Below are 21,949 nucleotides of genomic sequence, written 5' to 3' on the forward strand. Positions count from 1 at the left end.
GGCGGCAGCCCAGGGAGTGTGTGGAAATGACACCGCCAGGGCGGCGGAGATCCCCCCTCCTGACATTGGCTGGAAAGTGGAGCAGCTCGTCAGGGACAATCAATGGCGATCGATCGCCAAGCGGCGCTGGCCAAGCGGCGCTGGCGGACGGTGTGGGGGAGGTGCGGCGTGGCCGGCGGAGGTGGGGGCATCTGCACCGAGGTCAAACAACACACAGACCTTCTAAGGAGAACAGCGGCACAGAGGGGGGTCACACAGACACACAATTCGTACAGGGAAATATCGCTAAGGGCCACTGCCACCACAGAGGCACACTCACTACACGGGAGTTACACCACACAACAGTTTGTGCCACAAGTCTCGACACAACGGGGTCAAACAAATGGTTCGTATGGACACACACAATAGTGTCACAGATACACATAATCACAGAGTCAGTCACACCATCTTACCACCAGTTCACCCTGCCACAACAGGCCCTCACACCACCACAACCTACGACCCTACACTAGACACCCACAGTATCACTAGGACACAAAATGAATCATACATTCCACTTGCTGGTCTCAAACCAGGCAACAGGAGGGAGTTAAATATTCTGGCTGTACAACAAAGTCACACAACAAAAAAAGTCACGGCCAAATTGTATGTCTTCACCACCACCTCAAAGAACGTTGTCAAACTGGGTGTCATACTATGCAACAACCCATCCTGGCAACACAACAGAATCAAGAGCCCAAACACATAACAAGGCCACATAGCACCACAAGTGACAACTCAGCAAGTAAGACACAGCTGCAGGTCCAGCACATCCCCATAGGTGAATATAATGTGTCACAATAAGCAAATACTGCGTGGCAGGCAAAATAGCATTCACTTACAGGGTTCTGACAGAATTAAGGGAGCTACTGCCAGTGAGCACGTAGCACAGGGCCAGGCATCCTGTGAGTGCTCAAAACAAAGAGGGTCTTGGGATCATTAATAGCCACTAGTATGTCCTATACCCAGGGAACATAAAATGCCTGTAACTACTTAATAGTATCTCTCTCCGGATAGCTCCATTCCTCTCCAGGAACCTGATTCATTCCAATAACCAAACTTGTTCTGCCATTACACGTACCTGGGAAACACCACTCAAGTGTCACAAACACAACTACCACTGTTACATTCAGTCATAACAGTGGCCACACATTATCATTTCCCTACTATAGAGGTATGCCTGCTACATACTCTGGGGCTTTGGCAGGGAAACCACCACCAATCTCTTACCAGGTGCAACTCAACCAGTATATAGCTACTTGCCCCATTTCCTGTCACTCTCACAAATTTTAGAACACAAAGAACTCCCCTGCCCTCCACCGAGCAGTGATCCACTCAGTTACACAGGGTCCCAGACCTCTTACATAAGCTCCTTAAGGACCATCCTTAATCAATCCCTTTCTCCATTCCTCCATTTCCCCATACAGAAACTGAGACATCAGTTCCAGAGCCCTCAGAAAAGCCCTCTCTATTCCAAATCCAAAGCAGGAAACAGGGCTGGCCACTGATCTCAGCAATTTCAACCCCCATTCCCAGCAGTGCATGTGTGTGGGAGCAGGGCCAAGATCTGTCATTCCTTCAACACACCCTTATAGGCCACTCCTGTGGTTCCAGTACAGGGCCAGCTGGGCTGTAGCCCTCACTTCCTCCAGTGAAAGCCTGGGCCCTCCCTGGGGCTTTCAAGAATCCCTTGCAGCCAGGGAGCTCCCCCTAAAGGTTCTACCCAGAAAGACTCCCAACATTCCCTCCGGAGTTTTTCCTAGCTGTGTGACCTTGGCTAATTCCCCAACCTCTCTGTGCTAGGATCCCAAGTTCTGTCTGCAGACTTCAATAACCCTGTGACCCCCAAATCCCATGTGTGTACAAGCACATATACATGCATATATGCTCTTGTGTGTTTGTGTGCACATACTCTTTAGGAAGACAGTTTAGGACTACTAGGTAGCCTGACCTAGGAGGTGGGAAAGCACAGATCCTGGGATATGTGCAATGCTACAATCACCCCTCACCCTCATCCTTCAGGTAGGGCTATGAAACAGCTAGCAGAGATCTGGCCTCCTTCCACAGGACTTCCCACTCCCAGGTGGCTGGAGGGAACACCTCCCACCACCTCTCTAGGCTTTTATTCACCAGAAGGGGTAGCTGGACTCCCTTTTTGACCCCCAAGAGAAATAGAGAAACAGACAAATCCTGGGTAGGGACACACAGGCTGGCCAGGAATGTCCATCCAAACATTTACCCATTCTGCTTACTAGTATACTTTTGAAGGCCCTGCTATGTGGTGTGTGAGTTGTGGACCCTAAAAGGGCCCATACAGTCCACCCCAAGTCCCTGGGTATAGAGGGAAAAACCTCTGGCTTGTACAGGAATCTAGGAAAGATGTCCCATTGTCCATCCATACCCCTCCTTGAGAACCCATAAGGACCCCTTCAACTTGATAAGGCCATTTTCCACCAAGCATTGCCTAAGGGCCAGGCTGGAAGCCAACTGCCCATTTTCTAGATGAGAAAATGAAGATAAGGAGAGAAAAATTAGTTGCCCAAGAATATACAACTGAAAAGTCACAGCCTATGGTTCAAACACAGGTTTGACTCCCGTTTCTCAAAGGCTACACAGCTTAGGCTCACACCCATATGCATAAACACTAAGGAATGTCCATGCTCACAATTCTCTCACAAGTTCATACACACATGGGCAGCCTCCTCCTGTACATATTCACACACACACAAGCAGACCTACACTCTCCCACGCCTAGGGCCTGTCAGCCACATTCTCCATGACTCCCTCCCTTCTAACAGGGACAGGGGCAGGCTGGGAGTCCACATTCCCAGGTTTCCACCCTGACCCTGAGCCCCCGCCTTCCCCACTCAGAGCACACATTCCTCCTGCTGCAGCCAGATAACCAGCCCCAGGGGGAGGCCTGGGGGGAGAGCAAGGCATTCTGGGGGCCAGGCCCTACTCTGGGTTGCCTAAGTCCAACTCTATTGCCTAGGTCTGGCCTGGCAGGAAATCAGCTTTCCGTGCAGGTACCCCCGCGCCCCCCCCCGCCCCGCCCCACCCTGGCCAGGATAGACCCAAGGCTTCTGTCCTTATTCTGGGGATTTTCTTAGGCCCAGAGCCTCTCTCTCCAGAAAGGGCCCTCGGGGGTCTCCTAATTCCTCCTCTGAATGCAAAATTCCTTACATAGTTAGGAACTAGAACAGGACCTGAGGAGCCATAAAGACTCCTCTCTCTTCCCCCACTCTTACAATGGGTCTCTCAGTAGGTGAAAACCTGGGTTCCAGGGACCAACAACCCCTAGGCAGTTTCCCCATCTGGGGATAGTGGTGGTTAATTCTCCCAACTCTGCCTGGGGTACAGCCACTTGGAGGTTCAGCAATTCCGGAGATATTTGCATATTCAGATGGCCAAGACTGGAATTTCAGAGAATTCCCCAAGAAGAGGCAGCTGGCTTCTGGGCAGTGGCCCTGGAGGCTCACAGCTGTTGGAATCAAAGACTGGGGAGCCTGGAGCCCCAAAACTCGAGAGAAATTAAAAAGGACAAGGGAAGACAAGAGCCCTATCACCAGTCCCCAGTTTTGTTCCCCTGTCTCCAGGCCTCCATCCCTCAGGGTATGAAAAACTCTGTCCTAGTTGCCCAGATAAGTGGGCAGGCAAATGAACCTGGACTGCTTGGCCAGACTGACGGGGACTACCTGCCTCTGGGGAAAGGCAACAGTGGGCACCAGGCAGAGAGGTGCCAAAAAATATGAGATCTCCTTATTCATATGAAGTGACTGACAAACCTTGACCCTATGCAACCCGTAGCCAGGTGGGCAAAGACTATTGCTAAGACCCTACTAACCTATCCACAACCCAGGGATATGGCTATTATACCAATGGGAAGGAAAGAGGGTAGCTGGTAGATTGACACTTCTGGCAGGCACTGGGCCCTGTTCCCTCACTGTGATTAAGGCTATGATGGAGCTTGACTGAGCTAGGCACTGGCCCATGCAGTTATGCATAAACTGTGAACAAAGCCAAGCCCAAAGAGGCCTCCCCATCCCAACAAAAGCCCCTCTCAGGTTATGCGCAAGCAGATTTACTGACCACCCACCTCTCTGTTGTTACAGCCATGGGTCACCACTGCCCTCTGCTGGCCACTCAGGCACTAGCATCCACTCAAACACCAGCTCCCTCCTTACCAAAGCAAATGCATCTTAGTCACCTCCTCCATCTGTGGGCACAGAAATTTAAACCCATCCAACTGTCACCTAAAGTTAGAGGGTGGCAGGTGGGCAGAATAAACAGGGACAGTGTGTCAGAAAGGAATCCTGCCTACCTCCACAAAATCTACATCCTAAACTTCAAAAGAAGTGCCCTTTCTATCAACTAAGAGGTTGAACCCACACTCATGGAAACAGCACCTGCCCCAATACCTGTTACAATGTACCAGAACTTCTCCTCACCCCTTCTCCAATGTCCTCTTCTTGTTTCCTACAAAAGAGGACCAGGATGAGATGGCCTGGAGCCATACTTCCAGAAGAGCTCAATTTCTCTGGCAAGTCTGAGAAAGCCTTGGTTCCCTGTGTCACAGGGGAACAGGTGACTGGAAATTCTGGATGCCCTCTTTAACCAGGCTAGGTCCTGGTAACTCTTAATGCAACACCCCGCCAGCAGCCACACCTTTCAAAGATGACAGCAAAACTGACTGGGAAACTGCCCAGAAGGACCTAACTAGTATTGCTCCTTATTTAGCTGGAGGAAGCATCCCTGTAGTCAAGTAGATGACCTAGCTTTTGCCAACTACCTCAAGCATGGCATGTCTCTCTCAACCATGAGATGGTGTTGATTCTGAAGCTCAAATGTCAGATTGTATTTGGGAGCTGTTTCTAGATACCTCCAAGTAAGGGAGCCCAAGGAGGAGCTTTGAAGTGTCTAAAGTTAACTTTACTTCTGATGGAAAACTTAAAAGCTGAGAAAGCACAATGTGTGTGTGTGTGTGGGGGGGGGGTAGATAGTTGATCCTACGGTTGGGAAAACTAAACCCTCCCTACTCACTCTCATTCACTAAAGGCCCTACAATTTAGATCTGGGGAATACCTTTTAAGAGCCAAGATTTTTAAGTATTTAGGAAGACATTAAAATAGGATTAACAAGTTGCTCAAAGCCAGGAGAGAGCTGCCTGGTAGCTATTTCGCCTAATATCCTTAGAAATTGGAAGAGGAGCAGAGCATATTCTAATCAATGCTGGCGCTGCTCTTCCCCTGAACAGCAGTCACTGGCAGCTTACTCCAGGCACCCAGGATCTCCAGCCCTGGAAATGGCCATTCTACCAGTAACAACTTACTCAGGAGGTTAAAAACAAATAAATCCACTCAATTAAAAACTATTAAGCAGCTCTCTTGGTGCTAAGATATTCACACAGTTCTACATGTGTTAAGAGGGAGATTATACTCTGCCTCTGATCAGATGCAGCTCTCTACAAATAATTCAAAGATGAAAAGTGATCACTTGTCAAAAAATGTTTTAATTCTGACTCAACCAGCCCAGGAGCAGTCACTGAAAAAGGACAAAGCTGGCTGGCAATCATGTTATACACTGAGCCACTGAGGCCCAAGGCTTTAAGATTTTAGAGAGTCTAAACTTTGAGCTTTCCCACTGGTATCAACTAAGGTAAAAATATGGCACAATGAATATTAAACATGACAAAGGATCCCACAGCTAGTCCCAGGAACTGGCCCATCCTAGGAATTGGCCATCCCAGGAACTGGCCTGGAAACATTCAGAGAAGCCTGAATATCAACTGTTTAGCAGCTGGAGCTTTGAAGCTTCTAAGGTAGGTTTCTGTGGGGCAGAGAACTGAAACCACTCTCATCTAAGTGCATGCACAACATAAGGTAAAATTAAATAGGAAAAAGGCTCCAGAAGCACCTCAAAGGAAATTTATTTCCTCTCCTTGGACATATATGAACATATACTTGGGAAGCTTATTACCTTCAGTTATTTTCTATTAAAAACCTGCTTTCTCCTGTATAACCTCATGCCCATCAAAATAGCCCATCACTTGAAATGAAGTGTTTCATAAAGAGAATCCAAAGGAGATGGGTCCTTAACGCTAGTGAAAATTTTCTGCAGGGTAATAAGGATGCTTATTCCTGAGTAGGAAGGAAGGAAAGATATGGTCATGATTCAGAAGACCCAGGAATTAAAGTTCTTCTATTAAAGCCATTAGATCTTAGGGAGTATCATACAGCAGACTGAGACAAAAGCCAGTTTCACCTTAACTGCAGACATGGGACAGTTTATAGGCACTCCAACTATAATATGGAAATAATTCATTTCTCTACCTAAGGCTCAAACTAACCTGTTGAGGCAAAGAGGAAGGACTCACAAAGTAGAAAACTATAGACACTGCAAGTGGGAAAGGAATGCCTCTATTGCTAGGTCAGGGCAGAGGACACAGTCCCTCACTCTGACCACTACCATTATCCTCTCTACATACCTCCCTGCCATTCCCTAACCCAGGAACCCTCCTTCCAAGTCTATGTACTATCCAAAGTACAGAAACCAGCAGGACAATGTTACCTTTAACCACTGGCCAATAACAAAGCATTCAAGTATCTGAAATCATATAACTAAAAGGGACTGCTCCAGCTCTAATTTGTCCAAGCACTCCACATTAAGAATTAAGCAACAAAGCAAAAGGAATCCATACACTTGATATTCCAATACTGACGTACCTGATAACCAATGCCTCACCAAGATCATCAAGGTTACTGCAAATGAGCTTTCATATGTGATAAAGCCAGAGGCATTCCTGCAAAAAAAGCAACGTGATTCTAGATGAGAACCCCTCCAGGTTAACACACTTTTCTTCATGAGTGGAGAATGTGACCTCCCTCACCAACTTTGTTCTGGCCAAGGCATATGCCTGCAGACTGGACCAAATATGCTCTATATCCAGATAAGCAAAACCAAACTGCATTCAAGGGCCTACTGTTATTTATGACCATTCAAACCCTTTCATTTGGCACCTATACACCACTATGATGGCTTTTATTTAGCATTTAAAAAATACTGCGGAGCACTCCTGTGAAAGTCTCTACATTATGACCTAATCAATGCTAACATGCTGGCTGCTCTCTAAGATGACAAAGAGTGGGCTTTCAGGATCTGTGCAACTGACCCACAGTCACCAGTCTAGCTAGCTACTTGCCAAGTCCAAAACTGATGAATTCCCACTTGCCCATGATACTGAGACTACAGGGTAATTTTAGGTTAGAGCTCAATTCTAACTCCTTTCCCCACACATGTGAACAGTCAAACCTTTTTCGCAAGGTCAAGAATGGTAGAAATGCTAGGACACAGCCAACAGCAAAGCAGCAGTTTAAGAGGTTTCAGGTTATAGCACACCTTAATTCTGAGATGGAGAGATAGTTACACTGAGAGATCAGACAAGTTAAACAAGTTTAAAACCAAAAGCAGTGGACATTTATTCCTCAATTTTTGTGCAGAAGTGTAAAGATGCATTTGAAAGAACCTGATGGCTAGAGAGCATCAGCCACGGCCTTCAGGCTGGCCTGGTTTACACAATTAGAATAGGAGAAGGAGGGAAAAAAAGGTAACTTGCCTAGTTCACATGAACGATGTTTCTGGCAAACACAGTTGTTTACAAGTTTCAAACTACAGTTTACTAGAGTCAAGGGAAGACTTCAAAAAGCCACATACAGTACAATTTATAATTGAATGAACATCCTGCAATGTCAGTGCAAAGTAATTATGTAGACTCTCCAATACAAGATTGTGCTCATGTTTCCCAGGTTTGATCAGTGTTGCTCTTTTAACAATCACAATCACAGAAGCTTAACTTACCAAATAGCAATGCCTTTGTTTCATGTCCTATGTACCAAGGGAATGTTACAAGGTTTTTGTGAAATGCAGCTTAGTTTCATTAATAAAGCAGGTTTATTAGTTTAACAGTCATGTTCCTGGAATACTGCACATGTAAGTTTCATGGAAATGCTTTTAAGTTTATGCCCTTATCTTGTTCAGTAAAATTACTTTCAAGATATCCTTTTGACTATGTAAACTGGAATTGTTTCATGATTTTGAAATGTAACCAGTATAAATGAAAACATTTTAGGGGTGTGGGGGGGAGAACCCACCACTAATCTCTGCTAGACAAAGTTCTTAAAATCAAAAAGCCTATTCACACAAAATTATATGTAATGACTGTAGTAATCAGTTTATTACACAGATTAATCATTCTTGAACGTACAAGCTCCAGAGGAGCAATTGGGTCTTTAAATATACACAAGTATTTCCATCAAATGAATTTTCACCCTTACATCCAGATAGACCTAAGCAGTTAAAAACATAAGAAAAATAAGAGCTATTAGCTATGTATTAACTGAGAAACCACATACAAACCAAAGAATGTGGAAGAGAGAAAGGGGCTGAAAGGACAAAGGTTGAAGGGTGGGGAGATGCAAAAGATGTGGGACCAAAGCCCATCACACTTTATGTACTAATAGCTCCAATCCATTTAAATGTTGACCAGTTAAACTTAGACCTTAAAATACAGGATGTGGGTAGAGATTAATCTGGTTGGTCATAACTTTCACCTAAGACGTAGGTCCTTCCAAAAACATGAATACAGAAACAGCTTCGTGTTCTTCACCTTGCTTTTCATAACTGTTCTGAGTTTAAAAGGATTCCATTTAAAAACAATCTCCTACAGGTCAGTGGAGCTTTTCTTCCCCATCCAAGCACACACCATACCCACCACCCCTCACCTTGCCGTTATCCAAATTTAAGTCAGTAAGGAAAACTTTTAGTCTCACACCTAGGTTATGCCTGGAGAACTGGCTTGTCACACACACACTTCTCTGCTAGGAGGCAATGTTGGTACAGAAGTACAGTATTTCTAGTTTGTTGTTCCAAGTATGTACAACACGCAGCACTGCTGTATCAGGTAAACATGTGCACAGGGGAAGATGAGGCGTGGGCTCATAGAAAGCAGTCAAATGGAAATCAAAAGGACTTTCTCTTTCAGAGTTCCCCTATCTTTATTTGTAGAGGTTATCCAATAATTTCTTTAATTACATCGCATACTTCTGAGTCCATTCCCGAGCTATTCTGTTGTACCTGTACACACAAAAAGAAGCTTGGCTTAACACAGGTGAGGAGTCAGTCAAAAAGCAGCAGATTTCATTCATTATCCTATATTTAACTTGAGGGGAATAACCAGTACTATCAAGCAAAGCCTTATCTATATATTTGAGTGAGAGAAAGAGAGAGTGTGAGCGTGTGTGTGTGTTGGTAGTTGGAGGAAGCATAGGGAAAGGGACAAGTAAACTCCACACTGAGGGCAGAGTCTGATGCAGGACTTGATCCCATGACCCTGAGATCATGACCTGAGCTGAAATCTAGAGTGGGATGCTTAACTGATTAAGCCACCCAGGTACCCCTCTTTCTAAATTTCAAATAAGCATTTATTTAGTGATGGAGGGAAAAGGCTTTAAAACTTTAAACCATGTCCCATAAATGCTACTAATAGAGGATTCTGATTAAATCTTAGCATTTGCTGGTATACCTTTACTATATAGGTATATACTATTTATTTATATATATATATATATATATGGTTTAGGTATGTACTATACCTATACTATATTTGAATGACCTATTTCTAAGAAAGATCTTCAGTCACTGATTCATTTATTTTGAGTTCTTAAAACTACATAATTCTACATTATATGGTTCTTGACTAAATTGACATAATACTTTCCTCTGTATCAATAAAACCAGTTCTGGCAGACCTTAACAATTTTGTTGCTAAATGAATGGGTCTATTACTACAGAAGAATATTCTAGTAGTAAAATAAGAAGGACAAAAGATTCTATAGTTCTTTAAAAAGGGATTCAGGGAAGTTCAATGAATATTACCACTATAATGACGTGGGAAATCCCTTTTGGAAGGCATTCATGCCCACCCAGATATTGGAAAAAATGGTTCTCTAATCAAAAAAATTTTTGTGGGGGGCATCTGGCCAGCTCAGTTGGCAGAGAATGTGACTCTTAATCTCAGGGTTATGAGTTCAAGCCCCACATTGGGTGTAGAAATTACTTTAAAATTTTCTTAAGGGGTGTCTGGGTGGGTCAGTCGGTTAAGTGTCTGCCTTCAGCTCAGGTCATGATCCCAATCCCAGGATTTAGCCCCACATCATGCTTCCTGCTCAGTGTCTGCTGCTCCTCCTGCCTCTCATCCCACTCCTGCGTGCTCTCTCTCTCTTTCCCTAATAAATAAAATCTTTTAAAAAATAAAATAATTTTTAAAAAAGGGGCACCTGGGTGGCTCAGTCATTAAGTATCTGCCTTCAGCTCAGGTCATGATCCCAGGGTCGTGGGATCGAGTCCCGAATCAGGCTTCCTGCTTGGTGGGAAGCCTGCTTCACCCTCTCCCACTTCCCCCCTGCTTGTATTCCCCTTCTTGCTGTCTCTGTCAAATAAATAAATAAAATCTTTTAAAAAAAAAAAACTTAAAAAAAAAAATTTGTGAATGTATACACAAATAGGAAAAAGCATGACCTAATTTTATTCTCAGTGCAGCCAGAAATACATAACTATAGATACTATTCAGAGCTAAACACATATAAAACTAAACTAAGAACCAATTGCTATTACAATCCCCCATTCTTGATGTAGCTCCATTTAAAACTGAAATATACTATCTAGGGGGGGGCCTGGTGGGTTAAAGCCTCTACCTTCAGCTCCCTCTCTGCTCAGCAGGGAGCCTGCTTCCTCTTCTCTCTCTGCCTGTCTCTCTGCCTACTGTTGCTCTGTCAAATAAATAAATAAAATCTTAAAAAAAAAAAACTATCTAGGGGTGCCTGGTTGGCTCAGTCAGAAGAGCATGTGGCTCTTGATCTCGAGGTTGTGAATTCAAGCCCTATGTTTGGTATAGAAATTACTTAAATAAATAAAAACTGAAAAAAGTAAAAATAATTAAAAAAAAATATATATACTATCTATAAACCTCTCTAATCCAAGAGAATTCAATGAATTCTTAATCCCTTTTATATATATATATATATATATATTTTTTTTTTTTAAGATTTTATTTATTTATTTGACAGAGAGAGAGACACTGAGAGCAGAACACAAGCAGGGGGAGTGGGAGAGGGAAAACGGGCTTCCGCTGAGCAGGGAGCCCGATGTGGGGCTCGATCCCAGGACCCTGGGATCATGACCTAAACTGAAGGCAGACGCTAAATGACTGAGCCACCCAGGCACCCCTTTAATCCTTTTTATTTTAGCTTTAGAAAATTATCCACTCTCTTCCACCTATTTCTTTCGATAGTTTTTTCTTTTTTCTTTTTTTAAGATTTTATTTATTTACTTGACAGAGAGATCACAAGCAGACAAGAGAGGCAAGCAGAGAGAGAGGGAGAAACAGGCTCCCCGCCGAGCAGAGCCTGATGTGGGGCTTGATCCCAGGACCCCGAGATCATGGCCTGAGCTGAAGGCAGAGGCTTATTTAACCCACTGAGCCACCCAGGCATCCTCCTCCTACAGTCTTAAAGAATGATACACAAATTTGAAAAATTAGAACACTTTCAGTTACTATCTTTTTCAATATCCTGACCACTCCCTCAATAATTCATAGTACAATTCTAAAATATGTAAATTCTATATTGTTTTTTATTTTTATTTTTTAAGATTTTAATTTATTTGACAGAGAAGCAGGGGGAGTGGGAGAGGGAGAAGAAGGCTTCCTGCTGAGCAGGGAGCCTGATGCGGGGCACAATCCCAGGTCTGCGATCATGACCTGAGCCAAAGGCAGATGCTTAATGACTGAACCACCCAGGCACCCCATCTACATTGTTTTTAAAGGAAATCTGGGGCTTTCATGTCTTGTTGCATTCACTCCTTTTCTTTTTAGATTATGCCAAATGGCAGAAAATCAATTCCCATTAATTTACAAATACCTATGAAAGACAGATGGGCTCTTGATACAAAATGCTTTAATGTCAAAAGCCAAGCAGAAGAAATAGTGCTCTTAGGAAATACACTATAGAGTCTTTCTCGACAGTGGGAGTCATTTGAAACAATTATAAATAAGATTGGCATCCTCAACTTACAATAATATCTGATGCAAACACTATTCTTTCTGTCCCCAGGTGAGTATATCAGAACTTCATTTAAATATCTGACCCATACTCAGCCCTGAGTTAAGATCTGAGACAAACATCTGCATCCTACCACAGGTACTTTTCTGGCCATACTTACTTTTCTCTATCTGTTTTGTAGATCCGAGCAATCTCAGGCACTAAAGGGTCATCTGGATTGGGATCACACAACAGAGAACAGATGGACAAGAGTACTGTAATGGGGGGGAAAAAAGGTATAAATTAGTAGAGGATAAAAGGGTTGAAAGAAACATGAAATGCCAACACATGAGAAAATTCTAAGAACCTACTGATATTGCAGTGCCTAGTAGATTTGTGAGCTCTACCTAACTTGGTAGCTAAAATAATCAAGAAAAAATCATGGAAGATTTCTCTTGAACCCCTAAGGATGATGGCCCAGGCTGATGAAGTGACTTGCACCATGTCCCTGGTTAGTGAGTAATTAGAGTGGAATTAGAGTTCAGGTCTTTCAAATTCTAGACCAACCATACTTTTCATAGGCCACAAAATTCAATTTTTAGAAACCCATGTTCAGAGATAAATGGTCCTCAAATTTCCTCAAATTTCCAAAGACAACTACACTACTGAATGCTGTTGGAATCGACAACCATGAAGTCCAACAATCACTGTTTTCTCAATGACAGGTACTACATTCAGATGCAATAGATTTATTTCATTTTTAGTTGAAAACAATTTAGTCAAAGAACATAAAGATCAGTATTTGTCCCCAAATGGGGCTGGCCACACTTACTATGCAAGGATACAACATACAAAGGTCTCAAATTCTTTTCAATTACACTTTAGAATCTCAATTAAGGCATATCCTCAGTGACAGCCTCAAACACGGCACACAAATCTCAACAGTACAATTGCCTCTGTTCAAATTTGTTATAAACTTATGTATTCCTTATTGAATGCAAAGAGGAGGAGGCCAAGGCCACTAATTACATTAAATTCAGGGGCCTCTCACATACTGAAATAAATTCTAATTCTTCTATTTTTTTAAATATTTTATTTATTTATTTGATAGACAGAGGTCACAAGTAGGCAGAGAGGCAGGCAGAGAGAGAGAGAGGAGGAAGCAGGGCTCTCTGCTGAGCAGACAGCCCAATGTGCGACTCGATCCCAGGACCCTGAGACCATGACCTGAGCAGAAGGCAGAGGCTTAACCCACTGAGCCACCCAAGCACCCCTATTTCTTTTATCCTGATGCAACACAACTCAGATGTCTTATTTCTCTCTAATATTCTGCAGCAGGAAGCAATGATTCTGAGCCCACTTTACCCCAAAACATCAAATGTACCAGGAAAAGAACTTTTTCATTTTCCTATCAAACCTATTCTATAAGAGATCAAAGGCTTCTGAGACTTGAAGAAAAAGTTCACATGCCCCTAATCATTCAATTTTTTAACAAAAAAGCTATTTCCTTGCCTTAAGAGTATATGGAAAATAAAAAAACACGAGGAAAGATGTTTTCTGACTCTACATTCCTGCTACGCACAATTCTGGCAGATGGCATGCGCAAAACATCTTCTCTTTCCATTGTCAGGTATAACACCTGATGCCCTCTTCAAGCACAGAACATTCTAACAGTAATAAGGAAAGATTTCATGTATTTCCTGGAAATGACAACAGGAAGTTACAGATTTCTGAATGTTCATGAAATTATTGACTACAGAAAGAAGAAATTTATCCAGCCCATCAAACTGGCAAGAGTTCAACTGAATCTTCACCTAAAATTAGACATGTTACTAAATTAGTATTTGTTATAAATTCCCTTATTTACTATTCCAATTATTCCAAGAAGGCAACCTTAAAAAAATTGTTTAAAAGAGCTAATTTTTCTAACTTTCTTTCCAGGAATGAAAGGTTGAGTGGTGGTTATCTGATCTGTAAAAGGATTCTTACTCTACCACTCAGGGACCTTTAATTCATTTTAAAAAAGAAACGATTTTGTTTTATAAAATGCTATATCTTCTTTCCATATAAAGAGAATTACTCCTATTTCTATAACCTGCACAGACTCTTCACTGAAGTGGCTAAATTTTTACCTACATATACATTTTTCATCATTTTTACTAGTGTCATAATCCATTGTCACTTCCAATTCTAAAAACATATGATCAAGTGGCTTTATGGCACACTTAATTGCTTCCTTTAAGTTTTCTGTGTATTTAGATCCCTAACATATACACTCAAAGTGGAAAGAATTTCTGGTCAAAGCTACTGCCCTCAAAAGAGGAATAATCATTATCACATATAGGATTCAGGCCTTTCACAGAAATGCTTACCTGCACATTCAATTTACAAAGAGAAGTCATTAAAACACTAAACTTAGGTACAATGATATAATCAAATTCAACAAAATGGAACTACAATTATTTTTAAAGACAGCTTTCCAGATAGAACATAAATCAAATAAACTAAGAGCCCTTATGATTCAGAGTAACTGAAAAGTCAAAACTAGACACCCAAGGGGGAAGGAAAAAATGTTCAGTAACAGTTTTAGCTACTAGAACCTCTTACTATACACACACACAATATTCTACCTCTTTTGGTCCCTTACTAAATTTCTATCTCAACACACACACACACACACACACACACACACTTCTGCCTCTCTTGGTCCCTTATTAGATTTCTATCTTTACTGCTACTTGGTGAAGGAAAAACAACCAAGCCAGTAAACCGTAAGAACACTTTCACTACTAGCCCTTGAATTATAAGGGGAACTCTGTAAGAAAATGACCCACTTATCTGGAAAATTATTTCAGCCTCAATTTTTTTTTGAAGTCCCCCCCCCCCAAGATTTTATTTGAGAGAGAGAATGAGAGAAAGAGAGCAAGAGAGAGGTAAGAATCAGAGGGAGAGGGGTGCCTGGGTGGCTCAGTGGGTTGGGGCCTCTGCCTTCAGCTCGGGTTGTGATCCCAGAGTCCTGGGATTGAACCCCGCATTGGGCTCTCTGCTCAGTGGGGAGTCTGCTTCCTCCTCTCTCTCTGCCTGCCTCTGCCTACTTGTGATCTCTGTCTGTAAAATAAATAAATAAAATCTTAAAAAAAAAAAAAAAGAATCAGAGGGAGAGACAGACTCCCTGCTGAGCAGGGATCCCAGTTCAGGATTTGATCCCAGGTCTCCAAGATCATGATCTGAGTTGAAGGCAGTTGCTTAACCAGATGGGCCACCTGGGTGCCCTAAAGATTCTATTTTTGAACAATCTCTACACCCAACGTGGGATTCCAACTCACAACCTCAAGATTAAGAGTAGCATGCACTACTGGCTGAAACAGGGGCCCCTCAGCCACTACTTTTAAAAATGTGTTCCTCTAGGGGTGCCTGGGTGGCTCAGTGGGTTAAGCCTCTGCCTTCAGCTCAGATCATGATCTCCGGGTCCTGGGATCAAGCCCCGCATCAGGCTCTCTGCTAAGCAGGAAGCCTGCAACCCTCCTCTCTGTGCCTGTCTGCCTACTTGTGATCTCTCTCTCTCTGTCAAATAAATAAAATCTTAAGAAAAAAAAAAAAAAGTCAGAATACAGATGCAAGAAGCTGCACACGAGATAATGGCCACACTTACTACGCAGGATAGTAAGTGGCCATGAAGTAATACGTTTAAAATAGGAAGAACAGGGGCGCCTGGGTGGCTCAGTGGGTTAAAGCCTCTGCCTTTGGCTCAGGTCATGATCCCAGGGTCCTGGGATCGGAGCCCCACATCGGGCTCTCTGCTCAGCAGGGAGCCTGCTTCCTCCTCTCTCTCTCTCTCTCTCTGCCTGCTTCTCCGCCTACTTGTGATCTCTGTCTGTCAAATAAATAAATAAAATCTTTAATAAAAAAAAAAAGTGTTCCTCTAGTTTTTTCTTTATATTTTCTGCTAGGATGCCATAAATTTTAATTTATTAATATTAATTTATTAATGCCTCTAGAATATTTTGTTTCCTTTTTTCTTTTTAAAATATTTTATTTATTTACTTGACAGAGAGAGCACAAGTAGGGAAGCCACAGGCAGAGGGAGAGGGAGAAGTAGGCTCTCTGCTGAGCAGGGAGCCTTATATGGGGATTGATCCCAGGACCCTGGGATCATGACCTGACCTGAAGGTAGCCACTTAACCAAATGAGCCACCCAGGCACCCCAATATTGTGTTTCCTTTAAAAAATTTGTCAGAGTATTTAAGTCTTACCACATTTATAACATCAAAGTTAACATGACAAATATCCAATACTTTTTACAACAGTACCTTAACCTAGTTATTTCAGTGCTTACAAGAAACCAACTGTGCATTTTGTTTTTTTAGAACTTTACAATAATGATGAATTAGTCAGAATCATCATCCCTAGTTTACAGATGAACAAAATGAGGAACAGAGAAGCTAATTTGTCTCAAGTCTCATCCAGTAAGACGTAAAGCTGAGATGTAATACAGGAAGTTGGATACAGAATTTTTTTTTTAATATAGAATTTATTTATTTATTTATTTATTTGAGAGAGAGGGAGGGAGAAAACAGAGGGAGAGTGACAGGGAGAAGCAGACTCCCTGATGAGCAGAGAGCTTGATGTAGGGCTCAATCCCAGGACCTTGTGATCATGACCCAAGCTGAAAGCAGATGCTTAACCAACTGAGCCACCCAGGTACCCCGAGAATCTTTTGTTTTGTTTTGTTTTTTAAAGAGTTTATTTATTTATTTGACAGAGAGAGAGATCACAAGTAGGCAGAGAGGCAGGCAGAGAGAAAGGGAGGAATCAGGCTCCCTGCTGAGCAGAGAGCCCCATGCGGGGCTCCATCCCAGGACCCTAGGATCACAACCTGAGCCAAAGGCAGAGGTTTTAACCCACTGAGCCACCCAGGTGCCCCAGAATCTTTGTTCTTTACCACACACTATATGCTGCTCCTTATCTAAAGGTATATATTAAACATAAAAATATAACTTAGGATAAAAAAATTTTCATACAGCAAATTTCATTACCCAAATTACTTCTTTTAACTATTTAACATACTTTTCTATATAAATTAATCTATATAATACTTATAAATTTAGCTTTTTTGTTTTCAAACATAGTATTCTTGCAATATTTGAATTGATTTATTTCTTCCCCTACTGTTGGACCTGTAATTTCTAATTTGCAGAAATAAATAACATTGCCACAAATATATTTCCATACAAAACCTTTTCTAGGGACACCTGGGTGGCTCAGTTGGTTAAGCAGCTGCCTTTGGCTCAGGTCATGATCCCAGCGTCCTGGGATCGAGTCCCACATCGGGCCCCTTGCTCCACGGGGAGCCTGCTTCTCCCTCTGACTCTGCCTTCCACTCTGTCTGCCTGTGCTCGCTTTTGCTCGCGCTCTCTGACAAATAAATAAATAAAATCTTTAACAAACAAACAAAAAAAAAACCTTTTCTATTTTTAGACTTGATTTTTTTATTTGAGAGAGAGAGAAAGCACCCATACAAGTGGGGGTGGGGAGGGAGAGGGAGAATTAGACTCCCCACGGAGCAGGGAGCCCAACAAAGGCGAGACACAAAACTTTTTTTATGCATTTGAGGCTGTCTTCTTAGTACAAATGAATGAAAGCAGAATTATTGGATCAAAAGGAAGTATTAATTAAATCTCTTATCTTTAAATACATACTGACAGGGCTATACAAGTCAATACTTCTATCTGTAGTATGTAAGCAACCATTTCAATGTACTTCACCAGCACTTGGTTTTCTTTTTGTAAGATCTTTGTTATTTAAAAAGGTGAGAAATGGGAACTTAATTTTCATTTCTTTGATTATTTTGCTCCTTTCTGTTCATTCATCTGTTAGGATATTTTTCTCTTATTTTTATATATGTTCTTCCTATTTTATTTATTTATTTTTAAAAAAGATTTTATTTATTTATTTGATAGGCAGAGATCACAAGTAGGCAGAAAGGCAGGCAGAGAGAGAGGAGGAAGCAGGCTCCCTGCTGAGCAGAGAGCCCGATGTGGGGCTTGACCCCAGAACCCTGGGATCATGACCTGAGCCAAAGGCAGAGGCTTTAACCCACTGAGCCATCCAGGCGCCCCTGTTCTTCCTATTTTAAACGTATTACTTCATGGCCACTTACTATCCTGCGTAGTAAGTGTGGCCATTATCTCGTATGCAGCTTCTTGCATCTGTATTCTGACTTTTTTTTTTTTTTTCTTAAGATTTTATTTATTTGACAGAGAGAGAGAGATCACAAGTAGGCAAAGAGACAGGCACAGAGAGGAGGGTTGCAGGCTTCCTGCTTAGCAGAGAGCCTGATGCGGGGCTTGATCCCAGGACCCGGAGATCATGATCTGAGCTGAAGGCAGAGGCTTAATCCACTGAGCCACCCAGGCACCCCTGTATTTTGATAACTTTTAACTCACTTGTGGGTTGTTGAGGGGCTGTATAATTTCAAATCAGCATATAAAGAAATGTTTGTTAACTACTCAGTTCACCGACATAAAAACCCCAACCTACTCATGTAATTAGGCTTTATTCAGAACTACTGGATATTTCATCACAAAACTAGTAACTAATTTTTAATACACATCTAAGCACACAGCACTATATACCACAAAGATTAAGACCATCAAAAAAATTTTTTATTAAACTGGTCACCTCAGAAAATAATCTGTTTCTGATAGAAACCCCAAGACAAGAGGTTTCTTACAGAGTCTGAATATGAATTTACCTATACCTTGTCCTTCAAGAACCTTCTGTATCTTTACCACAAGCATTCCTCTGTAAGGTCTGTTATCTCCTCTTCTGGAACAGTATCTACCCTTACCATTTACGGATCTCAAGGTTGGAAGAGGCTTTAATATCGTCTACTTCAATTTTTTTGTTTTTAAAGATTTTATTTATTTATTTGACAGACAGAGATCACAAGTAGGCAGAGAAGCAGGTGCAGAGAGAGAGGAGGAAGCAGGCTCCCTGCTGAGCAGAGAGCCCGATACGGGCTCGATCCCAGGATCCTGAGATCATGACCTGAGCCGAAGGCAGAGGCTTTAACCCACTGAGCCACCCAGGCGCCCCTTCTACTTTAACTTTGCTCTAGAAGAAATTCATACCAAGTAGCCATTTTCCAAATGATGCCCGAATAGCATAATGGACAGAGCTGTCAAGACACCAGAGAATACCTATGTCTGAAAACCCAACTCCCTCCAGTGGTCTCAAGGTCTATAAAAAATAACAGGGGCCACTACCTCCTCTTAAAAGGAACATGAATAATCATTTTAAAAAATAAGTAACCTTTAAAAGACAAAAAACAGGGACGCCTTGGAGGCTCAATCGGTTGAGCGTCCAACTGCTGATTTAGGCTTAGGTCATGATCTCAGGGTTTTAAGATCAAGCCCTGTGTCAAACTCCACGCTCATCACAGAACCTGGTTGAGATTCTCCCTCTCTCTGCCTCTCTCCTTCTGCCCCTCCCCCTGATCGCGCACACTCTAATAAATAAATCTTTAAAAATAAGTAAGTAAAAAATAAAAGACATAAACACGGCTGCTTTATCTTAATATCAGATACCCATTCCATTACCTTTTGAAATAGTTAGTGCTGGAGACCACTGTGACCGGAGAATATCCAGACAAATGCTGCCATTACTGTTAATATTTGGATGATAAATTCTTGTTGTAAATGCAACCTACAGAAAAAAGGAAAACTTCTTGTAAACTGGTTTATTAATATCATAGAAAGCACATAAAAAAACAAGTGCCATACCACAATTACCTTAGGTGGCTTGAAGGGGTAATCTGTTGGGAAATGAATTGTCAAAAAAAATACTCCACCCTGATAGGGACTGTCATTCTGTTGATAACAAGAGAATTGGGATTAAAATGAGTATATCATATAAACATTTATTCTGAAATCAATCTGAATACTTACTGGCCCCATTATTGTAGCTTGCCAATGGAACACTGAAAAAGAACAAAAAATCACCATGAAGCAGTATCTCCAATGTACCTACACCATAATGACTTATCATTCCCTATCTAATCCCACTTCGTTAATAAGCAATATGTTAAGTCCTGGGCAAGATGAGGAATCTAAGTCAAGACCGAGTCTGAACAGAGCAAAGAAAATGACTAGTATGGTCTAAACACTGATAAGGTACTCAATGAGAAAGTATTTGGGCTAAAACATCTTGAAAATTCGTATCAGGGAGACAAAATTCTGGACAAGGCCCAAGGTTTCACTTTTCAACAGGCCTTTCTTACCTCTAAGGGTAAAAAAGAACCAAAAGATTCAACTCTTTAACTTGTTACATCATTTCCCCAACACATTAATATATAATTCTCCTTTTTTTTTTTAAGATTTTATTTATTTATTTGACAGAGAGAGATCACAAATAGGCAGAAAGACAAGCAGAGGGAGAAGAGAAAGCAGGCTCCCTGCTGAGCAAGGTCCCAGGACCCTGGTATCATGACCATAGCCAAAGGCAGTGGCTTTTACCCACTGAGCCACTGACACGCCCCTATAATATACTCCTTTTATAATACTGGTATCGCACAGGACTGTAAAGCCAAAGCAGGTAACACTCAAGTTAGGAAAGACTTGTTTTTTATAGCAAGAAAAAACCTCTGAGAGCATTCATGGCTAGAATTACTAGTCCCTTACTAACATATGAAAGATCAATAATTATATCTTTTTATTTTTTAAAAAAGGTTTTATTTACTTGACAGAGAAAGAGATCACCAGTAGGCAGAGAAGGGGAAGCAGGTTCCCTGCTAAGCAGAGAACCCTATGTGGGGTTTGATCCCAGGACCCTGAATCTTTTTTCATGACCTGAGCTGAAGGCAGAGCTTTAACCCACTGAGCCACCCAGGTACCCCAATTATATCTCTTTTTATTTATTTTTGTTTTTATTTATTTATTTCACAGACATAGATCACAAGTAGGCAGAGAGGCAGGCAGAGAGAGAGGAGGAAGCAGGCTCCCCGCTGAGCAGAGAGCCTGATGCGGGCTAGATCCCAGGACCCTGAGACCATGACCCGAGCCGAAGGCAGAGGCTTTAACCCATTGAGACACCCAGGCGCCCCTATATTTAAAAAAGATTTAAATGATCTAGAATCTACATCAACAAAGCAGAGTAAGACAAACTAAACTAAAAACACATCAAGATGGAATTTAATTAACAAAAGCATCTGAAGACATACCATTAAAATCTTAGTTGAGTATTCTGCTACATAGGTAAATATAAGAATTACCTACTGGAATCACTGACTTAGGTCTCCTTGTGGAGCTCTCCTACACTCCTAGATCTCCTTGTGGAAGCATAAAAACGGGAAGAAGGTAGTGGGAGAGTATCTAATCCTGACTCAAATTCTAATGGTTTGGTAAATAGTTCAATAATCACTACAGGGACACCTGGGTGGTTCAGTCAGTTAAGTGTCTGCCTTCGGCCTGGGATGGAGTACCACATCCGGCTCATTGCTCAGCAAGGAGTTTGCTTCTCCCTCTGCCTGCTGTTCCCCCTGCTTGTGCTCTCTCTCTGACAAAGAAATTAAAAAATTTTTAAAAATTAAAAAAAGAAAGAAAGAAAAGAAAAAGAATCACTACAGATTATGGGGTGCCTGAGTAGCTCAGTTGGTTAAGAGTCTGCCTTTAGTTCAGGTCATGATCTCAGGGTCCTGGGATCAAGCCCCAATTGTGCTCTCTGCTCAGTGGGAAGTCTGCTTCTCCCTCTCCCTCCACTGCTCTCCCTGCTCATAATCTCCCTGTTCGTGATTTCCTGTTTGTGCTCTCTTGCTTGTG

The 21,949-nt window shown here is 42.0% G+C and overlaps 2 protein-coding genes across 2 annotated transcripts in view; both read right to left on the reverse strand.

Moving 5' to 3' along the window:
- The window catches only part of CXXC5 (CXXC finger protein 5), a 54,192-nt gene extending 46,800 nt beyond the window's left edge, over window positions 1-7,392 (reverse strand). The window contains exon 1 of the mRNA XM_045075426.1: window positions 6,762-7,392. The gene's annotated coding sequence lies outside the window, so the exon portion shown is untranslated. The remainder of the gene's footprint in view (window positions 1-6,761) is intronic.
- Window positions 7,393-8,240: 848 nt separating this feature from the next.
- Window positions 8,241-21,949, reverse strand: part of UBE2D2 (ubiquitin conjugating enzyme E2 D2) — a 62,032-nt gene continuing 48,323 nt past the window's right edge. Inside the window, exons 3-7 of the mRNA XM_004744824.3 lie at window positions 20,081-20,112; window positions 19,925-20,002; window positions 19,733-19,838; window positions 12,313-12,406; window positions 8,241-9,168 (exon numbers count right to left, since the gene is read on the reverse strand). Coding sequence (XP_004744881.1) covers window positions 9,123-9,168; window positions 12,313-12,406; window positions 19,733-19,838; window positions 19,925-20,002; window positions 20,081-20,112 — 356 coding nt within the window. The 3' untranslated portion in view covers window positions 8,241-9,122. The remainder of the gene's footprint in view (window positions 9,169-12,312; window positions 12,407-19,732; window positions 19,839-19,924; window positions 20,003-20,080; window positions 20,113-21,949) is intronic.

This window comes from Mustela putorius, unplaced genomic scaffold (assembly GCF_011764305.1).
Source record: "Mustela putorius furo isolate JIRA1106 unplaced genomic scaffold, ASM1176430v1.1 tig00000145_pilon_pilon_pilon, whole genome shotgun sequence".
NCBI lineage: Eukaryota > Metazoa > Chordata > Mammalia > Carnivora > Mustelidae > Mustela > Mustela putorius.